This window comes from Bos javanicus, chromosome 20, assembly GCF_032452875.1.
Source record: "Bos javanicus breed banteng chromosome 20, ARS-OSU_banteng_1.0, whole genome shotgun sequence".
NCBI lineage: Eukaryota > Metazoa > Chordata > Mammalia > Artiodactyla > Bovidae > Bos > Bos javanicus.
In genome coordinates this window covers 37830373-37850067 of record NC_083887.1, presented here as the reverse complement: position 1 = coordinate 37850067, position 19695 = coordinate 37830373, and the positions used below count along the sequence as shown (strand labels likewise).

The 19695-nt window shown below is 40.6% G+C and overlaps 1 protein-coding gene across 5 annotated transcripts in view; it reads right to left on the bottom strand.

Annotated features, from left to right (window-relative positions):
• Nucleotides 1-19310, bottom strand: part of RANBP3L (RAN binding protein 3 like) — a 56559-nt gene extending 37249 nt beyond the window's left edge. For 2 of the 5 annotated variants that reach the window (XM_061393723.1, XM_061393726.1), the window contains exon 1: nt 18712-19305. In XM_061393723.1, the coding sequence (XP_061249707.1) occupies nt 18712-18793 (82 nt within the window). In that variant the 5' untranslated portion in view covers nt 18794-19305. Of the gene's footprint in view, nt 1-18711 lie in introns of all 5 variants that reach the window. The other 3 variants (XM_061393724.1, XM_061393727.1, XM_061393725.1) reach the window with 3 other exon arrangements.
• Between the last annotated feature and the right edge of the window lie 385 nt (nt 19311-19695).

Sequence of the window (19695 nt, the reverse complement as noted above, 5' to 3'; positions counted from 1 at the left end):
TGGTGGGCTGCCATCTACAGGGTCGCACAGAATTGGACACGACTGAAGTGACTTAGCAGCAGCAGCAGTCTCTGACAAAAGGGCTTCTCTGGTGGCTCAGAGGTTAAAGCGTCTGCCTCCAATGCGGGAGACCTGGCTTCGATCCCTGGGTTGGGAAGATCCCCTGGAAAAGGAAATGGCAACCCACTCCAGTGGGTTCTGGAGAATCCCATGGACGGAGGAGCCTGGTAGGCTACAGTCCATGGGGTTGAAAAGAGTCAGGCACGACTGAGCGACTCTGACAAAGCTATTTCATGTAGAAAAGTAAGTGGAGGATTTTCAGTCATCTCGAAGAAGGAGGTTTAAAAGTATCCACTGAGCCAAAAGCAGATCTGAAAGAGAAGGAAGAGGCAGAACAGAGTGCCTTTGGCTGAGAATCCCAGTGGGCACGGGGGCAGGCAGCTCCAGGGGCCCCAGGTTTCTGCTATATAGCTTCACCCACCTAGAATCTGGCAGACTGCTTCATCTTGCTTGGTAGTTTAGAATAGTTAAGGTGAAAATTCAGTTTTCCAGATTGGATGCTGCTGCTGCTGCTGCTGCTAAGTCGCTTCAGTCGTGCCCAACTCTGTGCGACCCCATAGACGGCAGCCCACCAGGCTCCCCCATCCCTGGGATTCTCTAGGCAAGAACACTGGAGTGGGTTGCCATTTCCTCCTCCAATGCATGGAAGTGAAAAGAGAGAGTGAAGTTGCTCAGTTCGTGTCCGACTCATAGTTCGTGTCTGACTCGTAGCTATCCCATCTACTGCAGCCTACCAGGCTCCTCCGTCCATGGGATTTTCCAGGCAAGAGTACTGGAGTGGGGTGCCAATAGAACCAGGCTAATGCAACTAGGGCCGAAAAGGTTGTGGAAACAATTTTGGCAGGAAAGACAGTGGCAACAATACCCCTGGGAGGACTGGGCATTGCCAAATAGGTCACCACTAATTGCTACTAGGGGAATTATCCACTTGGACTGGGGCCCTGCATTTTCCTCTCCTTTTCTTCCTGGATCTTCCCATGTGTCTCTGCCACATCCTCTTTTCTCATTTCTTCTCCTGTGCACAGTCTCACCCCAAGCTCCAGTACTATCTTTTATGTCACTGTCTTCTTCTCCTCTTTTACTCATGTCTGGCTCTCTCAACTGCTCAAAGCATGGATTTTGGAGTTATGAAGTCAGATAATCCTAGAGATGTGCTTTAAAAAAAAGGACTTCCCTGGTGGCTCAGATGGTAAAAGCATCTGCCTACAATGCAGAAGACCAGGGTTCAATCCCTGGGTCGGGAAGGTCCCCTGGAGAAGAAAATGGCAACCCACTCCAGTGCTCTTGCCTTGAAAATCCCATGGGTGGAGGAGCCTGGTAGGCTACAGTCCATGGGGTCGCAAAGAGTTGGACATGACTGAACGACTTCACTTTCACACGGCTTAGCTCTCTCATCTCTCTTGGTATATATTTTCAAAGGGTTGTTATGAATGAAGAGTGAAGCAATGTGTGCCTGTGTGACTACCTGGAACAGCTTCTTCAAACCTTTTTGGAGCAAGGCAGAATTTCTGTCCATCCATCTGCCATATACACACACATCTCTACACATATCTGCTTCCCTGGTGGCTCAGTCAGTAAAGAATCCGCCTGCAAAGCAGGAGATTCGGATTAGATCCCTAGGTTGGGAGGATCCCTGGGAGAAGGAAATGGCAACCCACTCCAGTATTTTTGCCTGGGAAATCCCATGAACAGAGGAGCCTGGCAGACTACAGTCTGTGAAGTCGCAAGAGTCGGACATGACTGAGCGACTAAACCACCTACACATACCCAAGTGTATACATCCATATGTATACAGGCATGCCTAAACATATGGTAATGTGTCAGAGCACAGATTGCACAGAAGACACTCAAGGTTAGCTTCCCTGCCCTCCTCCCCTCCAGTCCTATGACACTGCCGTCACCTAGCTACCCTGTTAGCTCTGGGGAAATTTTCTCATTGTTCCTCAAAGTTCTTTCCTTTTCCTTTCACTTATTACCTTATTCTTATCCCTGGTTTTCTTCTCACTTCTCCTTGTTGCACTCCAATTGTTTTTTTTTAATATCAGGAAGTTTCAGAATTTAGGCCATGGTCGTGGTCCATAGTTTTAGAGGTCCTTGCTCGTCACAGTGTGGGCCATACAGACAGCAACATTGGCCGGGGACTTGTTAGAAATGCGGGCTCTTGGGCCCCATTCCAGACCTCCTGCCTCAGAATCTGCATTTTTACAAAATCCACAGCTGGTTTGTGCTCATGTTTGAAGAAAAGTCCTCTTGAGCACCTCTAGGTGTCTGCCCACTGAGACCAAATCTAGGAAGATGGAAGTGGAGACTCTTGGGAGTCTACAAGTCCTACAAGAGGTTTAGTGACTAAAGCTCCAGACATTTTGAATAACCTGACAATGAATGAGAAAATAATTACTACTCAAACCACATACTATGATTATTTTGATTCAGTGTAAGATGAAGTCAAGGGCTACTCTGAAGACCTAAAAAGAAATGTCTGTAGTTAGGATATTGAAATCGGTCATTCAGATATTCTGCTTGAAACAATAAATGATTTCCTCTCTGATGCATTTTCTCTCTTCTGTTTTAATAATATGTCTGAAATCTGAGTAAACGAAATTTTTGTTTAGAAAATATTTTGGCTTGGGTTTATTAAATGTCCCAAATGTTAAAATGCTTATTTCTGCAAAGAAAAAATTTAGCCTGAAAGCATCAGATCAGATCAGTCGCTCAGTCATGTCCGACTCTTCACGACCCCATGAATCGCAGCACGCCAGGCCTCCCTGTCCATCACCAACTCCCAGAGTTCACCCAGACTCATGTCCATCGAGTCAGTGATGCCATCCAGCCATCTCATCCTGTCGTCCCCTTCTTCTCTTGCCCCCAGTCCCTCCCAGCATCAGAGTCTTTTCCAATGAGTCAACTCTTTGCATGAAGTGGCCAAAGTACTGGAGTTTCAGCTTTAGCATCATTCCCTCCAAAGAAACCCCAGGGCTGATCTCCTTTAGAATGGACTGGTTAGATCTCCTTGCAGTCCAAGGGACTCTCAAGAGTCTTCTCCAACACCACAGTTCAAAAGCATCAATTCTTTGGCGCTCAGCCTTCTTCACAGTCCAACTCTCACATCCATACATGACTACAGGAAAAACCATAGCCTTGACTAGATGAACCTTTGTTGGCAAAGTAATGTCTCTGCTTTTGAATATGCTATCTAGGTTGGTCATAACTTTCCTTCCAAGGAGTAAGCGTCTTTTAATTTCATGGCTGCAGTCACCATCTGCAGTGATTTTGGAGCCCCCAAAAATAAAGTCTGACACTGTTTCCACTGTTTCCCCATCTATTTCCCATGAAGTGATGGGACCGGATGCCATGATCTTCGTTTTCTGAATGTTGAGCTTTAAGCCAACTTTTTCACTCTCCACTTTCACCTTCATCAAGAGGCTTTTGAGTTCCTCTTCACTTTCTGCCATAAGGGTAAACTACATTAAAATCATTTTGTCAAAGATTTTTCAACAGGAATTTAAAACATCTAAAGTCTCAACTATAAAAATATCTTGTAGAATAAAGATAAATTATGGCAGGTGATCTTAATCTCTGTATGGAACCTCAGGAAGAAGAGGTGTAGAAAGTCTGAATCACAATCTTGATTTTAAAAAAGCTTCAAATCTATAAATATTAAATAAATTATTATAAGATAGTTTGAACAAATGACAACTTACAGCCTCAAAAGAAAAAGGAATCTGTGCCAATTCACAATGAAACTTTGTCATGAGACATTCTGTACTTACCTCTAGCTATCTACGGAGGAACTCTGTAAAAATGCAAAAGCCATGAACTGAATAACAAATTACCTAGCAAAATATTTTTTAAAATATGTCTTTACAAAAGGGGATGGTAAAGCCACAGTCATTGTTAACTATGATAGGACACTCTTGATTCTTCTTTATCAGATGCTTTGTACTGACTGACTTGAAGGTAAAATAATCAGGACCCCAGAGGGAAACAGGCGGTTCATACCCGAAATTGCCAAGCCAAACCTCACAAAGCACCAGCTCAACTTGAGACGCAAGAGAAATGGATGCTATTGAAACAATTCCAGCCTGGTCGTCCCTGCTAAAGTCATAATCAATTGTGTACTATGAATGCAAGCATGTTGTAATAAATACAGTATGTGAAGTAAAAGGGAGCTTCCCTGGTGGCTCAGTTGGTAAAGAATCCACCTGCAATGCAGGAAACCCAGGTTTGATCCCTGGGTACGGAAGAGCCTCTTTAGAAGGAAATGGCTACCTACTCCAATATTCTTGCCTGGAGAATCCATCAACAGAGGAGCCTGGCAGGCTACAGTCTGTGGGGTCACAAAGAGTCAGACATGACTAAACATCTGAGTATATTATTATATCAAGTAAAAGGAAAAAATACTGGCTCTTTTCAACCCAGTTGTGAATTTTTTGAACTATTCTAGATTTTTGTTGGAAATGGAGTTATAAACTGCCTGCTCTAAGAAATCTAACACTTTTTGATTCATTGTGAGCACACACTTGAGAAAAAGGAATAAAACAAAGGAAGCTATTCTTTTTCTCATCAATACCACGCTGATGAATGACTCATTTTCAGAATGGGGCATTCTAAAAAGGACATTGGAGAAGAAGATGAGAAAACTCTCTCTCAACCCACTGAAAACAACCATTACCACCAAGAACTTTGTCAAATCCATCCCATTTTCTTAATTCATCTGCTTTTATGCTGCTAATCTTCAAGAGATTCATTCATTGTAAATTCCAAAGACTTTAGACTCTTTTCTCCACTGGTTTGTGTTGTTGCCGTTGTTCAGTCACTAAGTCATGTTTGACTTTTTGCGACCCCATGGACTGCAGCACGCTAGGCTTTCCTGTCCTTCACTATCTCCCGGAGTTTGTTCAAACTCATGTCCACTGTGTTGGTGGTGCTATCTAACCATCTCATCCTCTGCTGCCCCATTCTCCTGTTGCCTGGTTTGTATGTTGGTCTAAATATAGACACAGATCGGTTTTGAAAAACCAAGACATAAAAATAAAGTATCTGATATGAGCCAGAACCAAAAAGAACCAGAGATTGTATCACACAGAGACCTTACTACCCTTCTGGAGGTAGGCCCAAGGCCCTGAAACACCTCACCCCAACCTCAACACCAAATCATTCTGCTTAGTTTATAATCCAGTTATATGTGACAGTGGGCTATGGCCAGCAACTTGGTTTCATTTGCATTTTAGAATATGGAGATTTGCAGCAGAAACAATTCAGTTGAAGGCAAATTCTCATTTCTTAAAATCATTTACTTCACTATTGTCATTATAAGGCTTCCCTGGTAAAGGATCCATCTGCAGTGCAGAAGATGTGGGAGACACAAGACCCATCCCTGGGTCGGAAGATCCCCTGGAGAAGGAAATGGCAAACCACTCCAGAATTCTTGCCTGGACAGAGGATCCTGGCAGGTTATAGTCCATTGGGTCACAAAGACTTGGACACAACTGAGCATGCATGCATAATGTCATTATAAATATGGAAGTTCACAGATTTTAAAAAACAGAGAACATTCATTAGGTCATTTGATACAGAGCATCTGGCAATATCACTGTTGATCAAAATACAGTGATGACGGAGGAAACTGGCTTTACATTTTTGAGGGTTCTGTAATGGATCCCAAAAGACATGGTCGTCATGTGCAGTGTGCTTTATACTGGGGAGTGATCAGTGAGTTGAATGGTTGCACGAAGACCTTCTTGTTTTCCAACAGATGTTTTCAACAGCCTACACAGCATACTCCATTAAATTTTACTATTGTTTCACTGTCAAAATATGACTCTTTGAATTATTTCTTTTTCTTTCTTCTTAAAACAGTACCATATGGCATGCTTTTGCATATCATGACTATTTTTTAACCTTTTGCCTTTTGAAATATTTAGCTTTACATGACCTAAAAGTTAGACCTTGCTGATCTCCCATGGTGCTTCTTTTATGCATATGTGTAATGTGAAAATGTATGTTTGCATCACACTTCACCTGTTAAAAAACATTTTTAAGTATATTAATCTTTGGTGACTAAGTAAATGACTTCTGGTGGCAGGAAGTGTATTTTAAAAACCTAAACTTTGCCAAAAACCAGACTGAATTAAATTTCCATCTCCTCAACTAACTGTGTGAGCTAAGGCAGGTCATTTGACCCTCTGAGCCCAAATTTACTCATCTGTAATTAAATAGAGATAGTAAGACTTGACAAAGTTGTAAGGATTAAATGAGGTAATGTAGGTAAAATGCTAAGCCCAGTACCTGGCATGTGAGAAATGCTCAGTAAACTGCAGCTCTTTCATGATACAACCCTCAAGAGGTAAGTTATTAGACCCTTGGATCATGAGAGAACTAAGGTTTCAGAATTACAAAATATACACAAGGTCACACAGCTAGTACTCAGAAATCTTAGACTAAAACACATGAGTGTGTGTGCGTGCTAAGCCACTTCAGTCGTGTCCGACTCTTTGCAACCCTATGGGCTGTAGCCCACAGGCTCCTCTGTCCATGGACTTCTCCAGGCAAGAATACTGGAGTGGGTTGCCATGCCTTCTTCCAGGGAATCTTTCTGACCCAGGGATTGAACTTGGGTCTCTTATGTCTCCTGCATTGGCAGGCAAGTTCTTTACTACTAGCATCACCCAGGAAGCCCCAAAATACATGAGAGCCGACTCCAAACCTCATGGTTTTTCCTCTAAGGAAGGCTCCCTCTTGGCTTGGTTAAATGTCTGCTTCACAGTTTTCCTTCTGATGCTGTGATGTACCTGGGCGGCAGTAGCCCTCCTGCTTCTGCGGTCTTTATGCGACAGGTCGATCTATCATCCCAGACTATGTGTATCTTCCTGCACTTCTGTTTTGCCATCTGTAAACATGCAAGATGCTTCACTTACTCTTCCCATTTTCTGTTTGTATTCTGACTTTTAAAAGGTTTGTTCGAGAATATGGGCAGGCAAATGGCATGGTAAGGCTAGCAATTTAAAACCTCCATGTCAATACTTTATTTTCAGCCACTGGCAAAAATGACTCAGAAGAATACATTACTTTTGGCAAAACATACCCAATTTCTCCATAATTTGAAGGTGTTATTTTATCTATAAATATTACATAGAGAATATAGACTAAGTAAGCTTTTGTGATCAGGTTACCTGTCATCTTCAATGACGTGAATATGTTTGTCAGCAGCAAATGTGCGCCCTCTGGATTGACAAGGCCGGAAAGGGCTGCTGGCTCTTCCTCTCCACCCTTCCTTCCTTTTTGCCCTTGGGGTAATAAAGATGCAGAATGTGTCCTGCAATGTTCCTAGTCCACTCAGTGCCATTTGGAAATACATATTGCATTTGACAGCATTTATAAATCACATATTTTCCCCTCAGAATAACTTGCAGTGTGAAAATGCTTCCATATGTTAGAAGTGGGTCTCTCCATTTTACTGAGGGAGGAGGGAATGGAAATATAATCTGGGTTTCATGCCACATTGAAGATAAATACTATACAGGTTTAAAATGGTGTCTGTTAATTTTAAGTAATTCTCTAGTGTTCTCTGCACTGCTAAAATTGAATAGGTGATTTTGACACAAAATATCATATTAGTAGTAATTAAATCACTCTTTACAAAGACTACTAATAGTCAACATGGCTGAAATGCCACTGCATAGATTGAATCTAGATAAACTGAAGCTGTTCCTTTTCAGTACAGAAGCACCCTATTTTTAAATTCCCCCATGGACTCTAAGACTGGATAGAGAGGCTTGACTGCTACTTCTTACAATTCCCAAAGTCTTTTCCTTAAACGTACGTCTCTTTGCCCTGAGCCTTTGAGCTAGCAGGAGAAAAGGCTCGTTGTTTCCCGTTTCACAGGAATAAATGGATCTTATTCCACTGAGAACAAGACCTCGGAGGCCTAACAAGAAGAAAGGAGCAGAGCTGCCAGCCTGCTCACAAACCTGGAAGTCCCCGACCCCATTCTCCTCCTGGGAACTGGCAGAAGCATCCCCCGAGGTCAGCATTCACCTTCACCTTCCGCTGGTGAGAACTGAAGTGCCCTGTGACCCCTCGGGCACAGAAATGGAGCAGGGATACTGGGCTGCCTGTGGGTGGTTCAGCACTCAAGGTCTCACTGTACTGTATCAGAACAAGTTTGAGAGAAGTCAAGGCCAGGTAGCAATTTGTAAACCTTCCCAGAAACATTTGATCCTCGTGCTAAAGAAGATCACAGGAGAAAAACCTCCCACTTTTTAAATGAATATGATTTGCAAAAGTCTTAAAAAAAAAAAAAAAAACTGAGAACAATCCTTTACATGTATTCATTTTCTTTCCTTCAAGCTTTTATGATCATTGAGCTATTATGACAAGTCAAGACAAAAGGATCAGACGAAATATTATAATTATGTGACATCTTTTTTTAAAGCATTTTTATGGTGGGAAAATATACATAGCATAAATTTTACCATCTTAGTCATTTTAAATACAGTTCAGTGGCATTAGGTATTTTCAAAATATATTATTATCACCACCATACATCTCAAGAAATTTTTCAGCACCCCAAATTGAGATTCCATATCTGTTAAACGCAAAGTCCCCATTCCAGTGCCCCCACCAGCCTTTGGTAACCACTGTTCTACTTTCTGATTCTGTGGATCTGACTACACTAGGTACCTCATATAAGTGGAGTCATGCAAGCAAGGTAACGAACTACATCTTGAGCTTCAGCCTTAAAACGTGAGAAATGTTCACAATTATAGAAAGAAGTTTGCTGCATCTATTATGGTCTTTTTTGGGTAAAATTTGTTTTCTCTTTTTCTTTCCTGATCTTTAAGTTTGTTTTCCACAAATCCCTCTAAACCCATTTTGTTTCACCACAGTATCAAAACAATCACTTCTACTAATTAATTTTAGCTTACTCAATTTTCAAAAAGAAAAATGGCACATAATGCCAAAGATTGAGAATGAAGGTCCCTATAACAAAGTTGGTCTTGTGGTCTTATAGTCTGTGGCACTGGCATATGTCTCATCCATTCTCGGCTTATAAAAACACACATGCACAAATCTTTATCTGCAATTTCATCTCTTTGCAACTAAGGTTTAGCCAATTATTCCTTTTTTAGCCAATTATTCTTGGCTAATATATAGAAATACTGACTTTTCTCCTGTTATCCTGTGACCTCGTGAAGTCATTTATTCTAGTATTTTGGGGGGTAGAGGTAGATTCCCAAGGATTTTTCTACATGGACTATCACTTGTCTGTGAATAAAAAATGTTTTATCTCTTTCTTTCCAATATGTAAGCCTTTGTTTTCTTTTTAGCTTAGTACACTCTCTAGGACCTTCAGTATGATGCTGAGTAGTAGGGATTACAATGGGTATCTTTGTTTTCTTCTGGTCTTAGCAGGAAGGTGTTCAGCCTTTCTCTTAAAAGTATGATGTTAGCTGTTGGTTTTTGTAAAGTTCTTTATTTGGTTGAGAAAGTTCCTTTCCATTCCAAATCCTTTTAAAATTTTTACATGATGTTGAATTTTGATTATGTTTTTTCTGCATCTTTTTGGCACAGTGTTGTTTATAATATTCCCTTATTATCCTTCTAATATTTGAAGGACCTATAAGGACACTCCATATCATTCCTGATATGTTTTTGTCTCTTTTTTATTGGTAAATCTAGTTAGGATTTTATTAGCTGTATTAATATTTTCAAAGAAATAACTTTTGGGAAGTGGAATATTTCCCCCGAATTTTGGTTTTAGAAGTAGAAAAATGAGTTGGTTTTTTTCGTTTGTTTATTTTTACTTGCTTTTTTTTTTTTAAGTCTAACTTCAGAAATGTAATTAGGGATGGCTTTGAAAAGTCATAGTTTTTAAAAAAAATTGTGGTAAAATACACATACCATAAAATGTACCATCTTAACTGGTTTTAAGTATACAGTGCAGTAGTTTTAACTTTTTTCACATTGTTGTATAAACGATCGTCAGAATTCTTTCACCTTGCAAAGCTGAGACTGTCCTTAATGATGATCAGTTCAGTTCAGTGACTTCCCACTAACCCATCCTCCTGCCACTGCCTAAGCCTCTGGCAATTCCTATTCTACTTTATGTCTTTATGAATTTAAACAACTCTACAAATCTCATATTAGTGGAATCATACAGTATTTGTCTTTTTGTGACTGGCTTATTTCACTTAGCATAATATCCTCAAGAATAATCTATGTTGTAGCAAGTATCAGAATTTGCTTCCTTTTTCAGTCTGAATAATAGTCCACAACATTATATAATAATCCACAATAACAATAATAATCCACAATAATCCAACAACACGAGAAGACTCTACACATGGACATCACCAGATAGTCAATACCAAAATCGGATTGATTATATTATTTGCAGCCAAAGATGGAGAAGCTCTATACAGTCAGCAAAAACAAGACCGGGAGCTGACTGTGGCTCAGATCATGAACTCCTTATTGCCAAATTCAGACTTAAATTGAAGAAAGTAGGGAAAACCACTAGACCACTCAGGTATGACCTAAATCAAATCCCTTATGATTATACAGTGGAAGTGACAAACAGATTCAAGGGATTAGATCTGATGGAATGCCTGAAGAACTATGAACAGAGGTTCATGACATTGTACAGGAGGCAGTGATTAAGACCATCCCCCCAAAAAAGAAATGTAAAAAGGCAAAGTAGTTTTCTGAGGAGGCCTTACAAATAGCTGAGAAAAGAAGAGAAGCGAAGGCAAGGGAGAAAAGGAAAGATATGCCCATTTGAATGCAGAGTTCCAAAGAATAGCAAGGACAGATAAGAAAGCCTTTCTCAGTGATCACTGCAAAGAAATAGAGGAAAACAACAGAATGGGAAAGACTAGAGATCTCTTCAAGAAAATTAGAGATAACAAGGGAACATTTCACGCAAAAATGGACACAATAAAGGACAGAAACTGTATGGACCTAACAGAAGCAGAAGATATTAGGAAAAGGTGGCAACAATACACAGAAGAATGATACAAAAAAGATCTTCATGACCCAGATAATCATGACATTGTGATCACTGGACTAGAGCCAGACATCCTGGAATGTGAAGTCAAATGGGCCTTAGGAAGCCTCACAATGAACAAAGCTAGGGGAGGTGATGGAATTCAAGTTGAGCTATTTCAAATCCTAAAAGATAATGCTGTGAAAGTGCTGCACTCAATATGCCAGCAAATTTGGAAAACTCAGCAGTGGCCATAGGACTGGAAAAGAAATGACATATATACCCATTTTCATTCCAATCCCAAAGAAAGGCAATGCCAAAGAATACTCAAACTACCGCACAGTTGCACTTATCTCACATGCTAGCAAAGTAATGCTCAAAATTCTCCAAGCCAGACTTCTACAGTATGTGAACCATGAACTTCCAGATGTTCAAGCTGGATTTAGAAAAGGCAGAAGAACCAGAGATCAAATTGCCAACATCAGTTGGATCATTGAAAAAGCAAGAGAGTTCCAGAAAAACATCCACTTCTGCTTTATTGACTATGCCAAAGCCTTTGACTGTGTGGATCACAAGCAGTGGAAAATTCTTCAAGAGATGGGAATACTAGACCACCTTATGTGCCTCCTGAGAAATCTGTATGCAGGTCAACAAGCAACAGTTGGAACTGGACATGGAACAACAGACTGGTTCCAAATAGGAAAAGGAATACGTCAAGCCTATATATTGTCATCCTGCTCACTTAACTTATATACAGAGTACATCATGCGAAATGCTGGACTGAAGAAGCACAAGCTGGAATCAAGATTGCCAGGAGAAATATCAATAACATCAGATACACAGATGATACCATCCTTATGCAGAAAGCGAAGAAGAACTAAAGAACCTCTTGATGAAAGTGAAAGAGGAGAGTGAAAAAGTTGGCTTAAAGCTCAACATTCAGAAAACTAAGATCATGGCAACCAGTCCCATGACTTCATGGCAAATAGATAGGGAAACAGTGGAAACAGTGGCTGACTATTTTTTGGGGCTCCAAAATCACTGCAGATGGTGACTGCAGCCATGAAATTGAAAGATGCTTCCTCCTTGGAAGAAAAGCTATGGCCAACCTGGACAGCATATTAAAAAACAGAGATATTACTTTGCCAACAAAGGGCTGTCTAGTCAAAGCAATGGTTTTTCCAGTAGTCACGTATGGATGTGAGAGTTGGACCATAAAGAAAGCTGAACACCAAAGCTTTGATGCTTTTGAACTGTGATGTTGGAGGAGACTCTTGAGAGTCCCTTGGACTGCAAGGAGATCCAACCAGTCCATCCTAAAGGAAATCAGTTGTGAATATTCTTTGGAAGGACTGATGCTGAAGCTGAAATGCCAATACTTTGGCCACCTGATGTGAAGAACTGACTCATTGGGAAAGACCCTGATGCTGGGAAAGATTGACAGTGGGAGGAGAAGGGGATGACAGAGGATGAGATGGTTGGATGGTATCACTGTCTGGATGGACATGAAATTGAGTAAGGTCCAGGAGTCGGTGATGGACAGGAAGGCCTGGCATGCTACAGTCCATGGGGTTGCAAAGAGTTGGATATGACTGAGGAACTGAACTGAATAATCCACTGTATGTATTTTGTTTATCCATTCATGTGTTGATGAACACATGGGCTGCCTATACCTTTTGGCTATTGTGTGAGCAAGTATCTGTTTGAGTCCCTGCTTTCCCATCTTTGACGTATATACCCAGAAGTAGAATTTCTGTCTCATAGGATAATTCTATTTTAAAATTTCAAGGAACTACCATACTATTGTCCACAGCAGATGCATGATTTTACTTTCCCACCAACAGAGTATAAAGGTTCTAATTTCTCCACTCTTAACCACACTATTGTTTTCTGTTTTTTCTTTTTTTTAATAATAGCCATCCTAATGTGTATTGGTGGGAAAAATGAAGTTTAAGTGACTACATTTATTTTCCAAATCCTCACATATGTGCCATCTATTAGGAAGGCTTATTATGGAAAAGATTTCTGTCCTGGGTGTGAGTTTGAACATGATAAACGAATAGAATATGAGTTTTCCCCTTTCTGATAATTTTTAAATGGTCTATATTTGTTTCTATTAATACCAGTCTGTGACTTTAAAGGCTTTGCAGATAGAACAAAATTGTCTATTTGAAGTTCCTTTTTGGTGAAAGAAAAACAGAAATGTATGGAGGTCTTCTGGAGACTGAGTTTAATAATGATCAATAATGTAATCAACCATGCCCACATTATGAAATCCTATATAAAAATTCCAGACACCAAGCTCAGTGGAGCTTCCTGGTCGTTGAACTTACTGATGTCCTGGGAGAGTGGTGCATCCATTCCTGTGCTCTGTAGTTTGAACTGTGATATTGGAGAAGACTCTTGAGAGTCCAGATTCCTGTGCTCTGGACTTTCCTAACCTTGCCCTATGTATCTCTTCATTTGGCCATTCATTTGTTGTTGTTGTTGTTGTTTTTTTGGCCGTTCATTTGTGTCCTTTATAATAACATGGCAATCATGAGTATAGAGCTCTCCTGAGTTCTGTGCATTGTTCTGCTGCTGCTGCTAAGTCACTTCAGTCGTGTCCGACTCTGTGACCCCATAGACAGCAGCCCATCAGGCTCCACCGTCCCTGGGATTCTCCAGGCAAGAACACTGGAGTGGGTTGCCATTTCCTTCTCCAATGCACGAAAGTGAAAATTGAAAGTGAAGTTGCTCAGTCGTGTCCGACTCTTAGCGACCCCATGGACTGCAGCCCACCAGGCTCCTTTGTCCGTGGGATTTTCCAGGCAAGAGTACTGGAGTGGGGTGCCAGAATTGTTCTAGCAAACTTTAAAACCTGAGAGGTTGTGAGAGACCTTGAATGTGTAGTGGGCCAGGCAGAAATGTAAGTATCTTGGAGACACCTGAAAGTTGTAACCAGTATTTGAAGGGGAGCAGTCTTGTGAGACTGAGCCCCTAACTCTTGATGTTTTTGCTAACTCTGAGTCATGTTAGAATTGAACTAAATTGTAGGACACCCTGCTGGTGTCAAAAAATTGGTATCAGAACATACAAAGAAAATCAGGAGGTATTCCAATGCCTCTTGGATCTGCAGAGGTTTTCTAATATGGACCAATGAAAAAACTTAATATTGTAATACTAGGAATTGTGGATTTTATAAGACAGCGACATAGAGCAAACAGTACATTGAACATAGCTTTTAATAACCAGGTGACCTTGGAGAAATCACTTGACTTTGAAGATTCTCAGTTTCCACATCTTTAAAAATGAGGATAATGATGCTTTCCTGTAGTAGTTAATTTTGGGTCTACTTGGCTGCACCACAATGCCAGATAGTTGGTCAGACGTTATTCCCGATGTTTCTGTGAGAGTGTTTTGAAGGAGACTTACTTTTAAACTGGTGAACTTTGAGTAAAGTAGATTGCCCTCCATAATTTTGGTGGGCCTCATCCAATCAGCTGAAAGCCTGACTAAAACAAAAGATTGACCTCTCCTGGGGAAGAGGGGATTCTGCCAGCAGACAATCTTTGGACTTCAACTGAAACATTGGTTAGATCCTCACATTGGTCTCCAACCTGCTGACCCACACAACAGACTTTTGACTTGCCAGCCTCCATAATCGTGTGAGTCAGTCCCTTAAAAATAACCTCTCTCCCTCTCTATATATCTGTGTCTTTCTATATCTACATCTACAAAAGTACAAAGTGGAAGTTGCTCAGTCATGTCCAGCTCTTTGCGACCCCATGGACTATACAGTCCATAGAATTCTCCAGGCCAAAATACTGGAGTGGGTAGCTTTTCCCTTCTCCAGGGTATCTTCCCAACCCAGGGATCAAACCCAGGTCTTTCGCATTGCAGGAGGATTCTTTACCAGCTGAGTCACCAAGGAAGCCCATCTATATCTATATCTATATCTATATCTATATCTATATCTATATCTATATACAAATTTATTGATGGGGCTTCCCTGATGGCTCAGTAAAGAACCTGCCTGCCATGCAGGAGACCCTGCAATGCAGGAATCCTTGGGTCAGGAAGATCCCCTGGAGAAGGGAAAGGCTACCCACCCCAGTATTCTGGTCTGGAGGAGTCCATTGACAGATGAGCACTGTGGGCTACAGTTTATGATGTCTCAGAGTTGGACACAACTGAGCAACCAACACACACATACATATACAAATATACACACACATATATACACATAGGGGCTTCCCCAGTGGCTGAGACAGTAAAGAATCTGCCTGCAATGTGGGAGACCTGGGTTCGATCCCTGGGTTGGGAAGATCCTCTGGAAGAGGGCAGCAACCCAGTCCAGTGTTCTTGCCTGGAGAATCCCCACGGACAGAGGAGCTTGGCGGGCTATAGTCCATGGAGTCGCAAAGAGTCGGACATGACTGAGCGACTAAGCACAGCACAGCATGTACACATAGAGTATGTATATATGTACATGCTTTGAGGTTAACAAAGTATCTTTCACAGACATTATCTCATTTAATTCTCATAATAATCAGGTGAAGTAGTATATTGGTCAAGGTTCTTCAGAGAAACAGTACAATAAGATGTATACGTACATGTGTACACACACATAGTCATACATGCCTGCATGTATACAGACACATTACATACATGTATACGCATGTTTATATATATACACGTGTGTATAATTAAATAATGTCTGTGATGCTACTCTGTGAACTTCAAAGCATTGTAAAACTTATTCCCTCTAGGACATGTAATGTGTACTGAACATTGTGTTGAGTCTTTATAGACATATAAATTACTGTCTACAAATGTGATCTCAGATGGATGTTACAGACAGATGGATCTGAACTATCTCAGAAGAAGTGACAGCAGAAAGAGTAGTTTTCTGGGCTTCCATTCTGGACTAGTATAGCACCTGTTTCCATGCAGTGGAAATAAAGTCTATGTGGACAGGAAAGCACGTGGCTTAGTTAGCTTATTTCAGCGTACTTCCCCAGCATCTGGCACAGCATTCTGCATAGTCATTGTCCAGATAACTGCTGAAGAATAGGTGACTTTATTTATGTGATCACTGAAAAAAGCATGTTTTGTGAGTGACTAGGTAGAAAGCATTAAATACCTCAGACTTAACATAAAGAACTTTAGCCTCTAGCATGGAGGATTGGAAAGTGCATATGTGTTGAATCTGTTCATGCTGCAGAAGAGTTAAAGGTCCATTAATCCTAATCTGTATGCTGGAATCTTAGTCTGGCTGGGATAGGCCAAAGCCACTCACTCAGAATACCTCAGTGAATAAATCCACAGCCAGCCCTCACTCTGAAACAAATGGCTTTGCTTACTTGGGCCTTTGCTGAACTTTGCTTAAGAACAAGGTACAAATAGAGCTTGATGGCAAAGTCAGAACCATTACACTGAATAAATGCTTATAAACTCCAGAACTATAACTGGAAGGCAAACTCTGCCCAGTGTCTGCCCAAGTGTCAACTCAGATCTCTAGAGGACATTTCTTGTAGCAGTCAATGGCCAGTCTGAATTGAACTAGCATGCTTCACAACTTTATGGATTGTGGTTTATGTGGGCAGATATTTTGAGACCCAGTTGTGGAAGAATATAGTTGCTTTCAAAATATTCTAGGCAAAACCTTTGGTCTGAGAAATAGACCAGACTTCTAATCTTGTTGATATTTTGGGAAGTATGTCATCACAGTGATATTTTCAGGCTGCTCTGGATATGGCCAGTAAGGGAGAGACCATCAAGACAAACTGCCTTAAATTAAGACAACAGTGGGATCCTATTTTCCACTTACAAAATTGGAAAAAACAACTTGAAATTAATACCCGGTATTACTGAGACTATATCTCTACACTGCTGAATAGAAGGCCATTTATCCCCTTCCAAAAAAAAATCTTTAAAAATATGCACATCATTTGACCTCAAAATTCCACTTCTGAGAATGTTTTCCAAAAGAATAATTTCATCTCAGCAACAATTTATCCATTAGTGTATGTTAAACAAGTGTTTCTTGTAATAGTGAAAAATTAGAAATCACTGAGCTATCCAGCAGTAGTGAATTACCTGAAAGAATTTACCTGTATTCATGTGAAGGAATAGTATGCAACTATTAAAAATAAGGTTGTAAAAGAATATATGATGACATGGGAATTTGTTCATACTCAATTGTTGAGTTAAAAAATAGTTTGCAAACTTTAGGTACAAAATAAGTCTATATTGCTTTTAAAAATTAAGTAAAAGAATAATCTATACATGTGCAAAGAAGAGAGGCTAGAAGACATACATTAAAATGTTAATAGCATCTGTTTAGGTGGTAATTTTTGTAGGTGATTTTTACCATCTCCTTTATGCTCCCCCTAGCAAGATTTCTGTAGTAAATATTCCATCAACAATTGTGAGAGGTGGAAGGTAGCTTTCAACATTTCAAACAAAATGAATAGCAAACAAAAAAACCTAAAATGAATTAGAATTGTCCATTAATAGAGGAGCAAGTCCATTTTACAGTGCTGTGATTAAACCCTGGCACATCCTAGGACTTTACATTCTAAGGCAGTTAGTTCAAAATGATTTATGTAAGTCATGATGGTTCATAAGGGTCTTAAAATTTTTTGCTATTTTCACTTAATATGAAGTATTTTCTACCCACCCTGTGCTAAGCCTTGGACAGCATGAAGTCCAGAGACTGAAGCAGGGAGGTAGCTTGACACATTCACATGAATGCTAGCACACAGATGCCACCTTACAAATGGGAAGTTTCAGCCCTTCAGACAACACACTCCATGCTACTGAAATCTAAAACTGTGTCTGTAGAAAAAGAAAGAGCTTGTAGCCAGATCCGTTTGCCTGTGAGGGTATTGAGAAGTTAGAAATGTCTGGGGTAAATCCTTAACATCTGGAGGGTGATGTCATCCATGACATCCAGCCTTTTCTACAACTGTCCCTGGTGTCCCTGACGGAATGGACTGAGGGATCATCCTGTCTATTCATATCAACCATCTGCTGCTAATTGATGCAGCTGGCTGAGCAGTGGATCTGAAGTTTTAAGACCGATGGTGAAAATGGCTGCAAGGTAGACAGTTCAGTCTGAATGAGTGCCCATCTTGTGAAATGTGACACTTTCCCCTGTCTGTCTCCATTTGTTCCAGAGCCATAAGAGGGAAAGACCCAAGAATGTATTTTTTTCGCCCATAAATGAATGAGCCAGAGATTTAGACAAGATTGGGCTCTAAATCCAAAAGGGTACCAGTCGTGGTCGGACAAGGGAAAATGTCCAGACTAACTTAAAGCCATTCTTAGCAAATTCCCCCTGTAGATGATTCAGCCTTGCCTAGATAGGTGTTTTGAATTACACAAAATCCAGAATACTCTAGAAAAATGACAGTGGCTAGAAATGTAACCACATAAGTTTCAGAATGACAACTCCAAGGACTAGGCATTTTCTATGGTCTTCTGTAGCCCTTTAAAAACCAACAGTGAATGCAAGTAAACTCACCCTTAGGCGTCACTGTTATGTCTATTCTCAAAATTTAAAAATGAAAGATTGCAAAGCATTTCACAACAGGTACTTCCCCAGCCCACCATCCTTCCAAGAATCCAAATGGACAGGAGGTCACAAAACACACCACCCATTAGCTTGACTGACTCACCTTGATGTTGCTGCTCCTGAGGAAGCTTCAGTCTACAGGTGTGCACACTGTTGAACAGGTGGCTACTGCCTTTTCTTTGCATGGTAGACAGGGTACTGGCAGTATGGCTGTGGATCCAGGATAGTAGGGTATCCCTTCTCTTGGCCTGTCACCTAGAACGGTGTCACACGTTACCCAGAACTACAGAGGTACAAGCAGATCCTGTCCTTGCCTGGAAAAACATTTACTTCTCTAATACATTTCCAAGTGCTTCCTAGTCATGATTCTTGAAATAAATATTTACCAACTTGTAGCTTCTCCTACACATGAAGATTAAAAGTACAACTAATTCTTCTTTTATTTCAAAGCACATTGAAACTTCCCCTCTTACAGTGTAAAATCCTGTGAAGTAACCCTTTTTCTAACAGATTATAGTTTTGCAATTATTGACTCCTTCTGTGGATGTGAATCTAATGTCCTGAGTATTTAGAGATGACTGCAGAGTAACCCATACACAAAGGAAAGAAAAAGTGCTACTGAGTTAAATCAAGAGATTTCTAAGCCTGGTCTGAGTTTCCCTCCGTGACCGCTGAAAGTGAACAGTTCTTAAGGGAGGCTGGAAGAAGGAGGAGCCGAGTGGGCTAGGCTGATTAGCATAAAGAGGCAGGCGAAAATGGCATTTAGAGTTGCTTTGAATGATAGTGACCAAAGCAGGATTCTGAAAAGATGCCCTGATGTTGCAGTAATCACATATCTGACTTCTGCTGTTTTGTTTGTAATTAAAAGGAAAGCTTAAAGCAGGAGTTTTTACAGCATGGCTATTCACTTGTGTACGTGAAATCTAAGAGAACTGCTAATGAGCTCATGGAAATGTACTGCTAGAACTTTTAACTTCTGTAAACACCTCTGAGTCTTCAGAAGGGGGCAGCTTTAGAGCCACCTGCCAAAGCAATTATTTGGAATTCGGGAAGAAAAATAAACACAGAAAACATTATCTTTCCACGG